The 2,410-nt window shown below is 59.7% G+C and overlaps 1 protein-coding gene across 1 annotated transcript; it reads right to left on the reverse strand.

The window, feature by feature from the left end:
- Nucleotides 1-712: 712 nt before the first annotated feature.
- Nucleotides 713-2,176, reverse strand: LPMP_211460 (hypothetical protein; the record flags this gene model as incomplete). The annotated part of the gene is made up of 1 exon (XM_010700629.1): nt 713-2,176. One exon carries the CDS (start codon nt 2,174-2,176, stop codon nt 713-715), a length of 1,464 nt encoding a protein of 487 aa, XP_010698931.1.
- Between the last annotated feature and the right edge of the window lie 234 nt (nt 2,177-2,410).

The following is a 2,410-nucleotide window of genomic DNA, read 5'->3' on the forward strand; positions in this document are numbered from 1 at the left end:
TTTTTGTTCGCTCGTCTTTGATGAGCTTCTCACATTTGGTGCCTCTTGTCACGGCAGTCTTCATCACCCACACAACGCCCGCACAATGTGCGAAGAGAGGACGGGTGCAGCGTGAGGGAGAGTGAGCGACGACAGCAACGGGGGACAGAGGTGCATATGCATGTGTGTGCGCGTGTGAGGATGGAAGACACACACACACACACACACACAGAGGAAGAGCAAAACACACGGGCACAGGCATAGACACGGATATGCACGCCAAGCGGAAGCAAACGTGAACAGGCGCTGCATTGGTATTCGCCGCTGTGGTAGCGCTGTACATGGGAAAGAAGGAAAGGGGGCCTACAATGTGCCAGGGTAGATTTTACATGAAGGGCAACACCAACAGCAAGCAGAAGAGGAGGAGGAGGTGCAAAAGTGAGCGAGCGAGAGGCCTGGCGAGGGTGGGAGAGGGTAATGCAAGCACAGCTACGGCTTGCTGCCAAGAGGGGGCATTGGTGGACTGGGCACGGCATAGCAACGGTGGCCCTCGTCCGCAGGCACACATGATCTGACACGGGGGTGGCAGAGGTATAAAGTGCAAAGGAAAAGACGGCACTAAAGTGCGCCGAAGGCGATAGTCGACAGAAAAGCCGCACCACCTCACGATGCCGGAGACAACCCCGGTCCAGGTTAGACGCGTGTGTAGTCCGTCGGCGCATTTCACAGCGTACTACATCTCCTCGAGCCACATAGGCAACGCATCGGAATCATATCCCGTAGCACCAGCACTGCCAGCTGCCTCAGCCTCAGCCTCAAGCCCCAGCTCATCGAGGATGTTCGAGGCGGTCTTGAGCGGAGGAGGAGAAAGGCGCTGCCCCACTTCTTGCTGCTGCTGCGATGCGGACGGCTCCATTGGGTACAGCGCGAAGGCCTCCGAGGAGGGCAAAGGCGTGGACGGCAACGACGCCTGGGACACACTCGAGACAGCGCGCCGGGCACCAGTTCCGTTGCCCTCACTCGGGGAGGGGCTCTGAAAGGGCAGCGGTTTTGCCGCGGAGCGCGATCGACGGTGTCTTTCCAGCGACCGCTGCTGGAGGTCTGCGTCAGCAGCCAAAGGCGAGCCGGCAGCACCGTCAGCGCTGATGACGACATTCCGGGTGGGGTGAAGGGGTCGGAAGTCATCCAGGACGACAGGTCCTGTCACAGCGGCCGCCGCACCGCTGACGTCATCGTCAGCAGGCGTGTGAAGAACATTCACATCTGTATCATCCTGAAGAAAGCCGGGAATGCCTGCCTCACGAGTGTCTGTGGCGGCAACTGCGACTGTCATGCTGTCATTCTGCTGCTGTTTGTCGTCGTCGTCCTTAGGCAAGTCTTCCAGGCTCAGCGCGGACGGGCGCACCTCAGCCATGATCGGGAGGACATCCGGGGTGCTCACCTTAGTACTCTCGGCATCCATCAAGAGCTGCGGTTGAGAATCAGGCGCATCGGAAGTGCTTGGCACCGAAGCCGACTTGCGGGTGAGAGCGTGGCTGCTGTTGCGGCCACGGCTCCTTGGCTGCGAGCTGTCCCTCCGCCGACGTGCCTTACGACGTGCAATGGCAGCAGCGATTCGGTGCTGCAGAGCCCTCTGCAACGACTCCGACATGGCGGTGCCTTCGATGCCAACGTAGTTGATGTCGACGTCGACCGCATCACACCAGTACTCTGTGCCGTAACGCGGCGACGCTAGTGCGTCCGATGGCCGGGCTGCAGTGAAAGTATCTGTGCCGCCGCTGTCCGCTTCACCAATGCCGGCGCCCTGAGTGCCGGGCGCTTGCCTCACCGTCTGCAGCCCCTCACACCAGTGGACAAGACACTTGCCACCCTGATATGTCAGTGGGTTGCCACACAGCTCGAGTCGGCGCAGCGCGGCAAAGCCACCGTTCGAAAGACAGAGTACTAGCTGACGAACCGCACCGTTGCCGAGGTTGTTGTGACTGAGGTCGACACTGTGCAAAGTGAGCCGACACTCGTGCAGTACAGGCAACAGCGCCGCTAGCCCACGCGGCCCGATAAGGTTCGCGCTGAGAGACAACACCTGAAGTGGCATGGCTTGGTTGGTGGCGGCGAAGCAACAGAATAGCGCCGAGTTGGGTGCCACGGAGGCATTCTTGCATGCCTGCTCGTACACGGCCACAAGTGACGAGGACATGGATCAAGAAGTGCCAAAGGGAGCGGTGGCGAGGGAGAAGGAGAGGCGTCACACCGCCACAAGCAACCCCGTGCAGCTTCTAAGCCCTTGTTTGTCTTCACTCCAAAAGACAGCGCGTACAAATCCTTCTTAGCAGGTAAATAGGTGGAGGAGAGGAGAGAGCGAGGCCTTCTGCTGAAGCGTTTGTGCGTATGTACTCTACTGCTGTTTGCGCTGTGGAGAGAAGCGGGATTG

Source organism: Leishmania panamensis (assembly GCF_000755165.1).
Source record: "Leishmania panamensis strain MHOM/PA/94/PSC-1 chromosome 21 sequence".
Taxonomy (NCBI): domain Eukaryota; phylum Euglenozoa; class Kinetoplastea; order Trypanosomatida; family Trypanosomatidae; genus Leishmania; species Leishmania panamensis.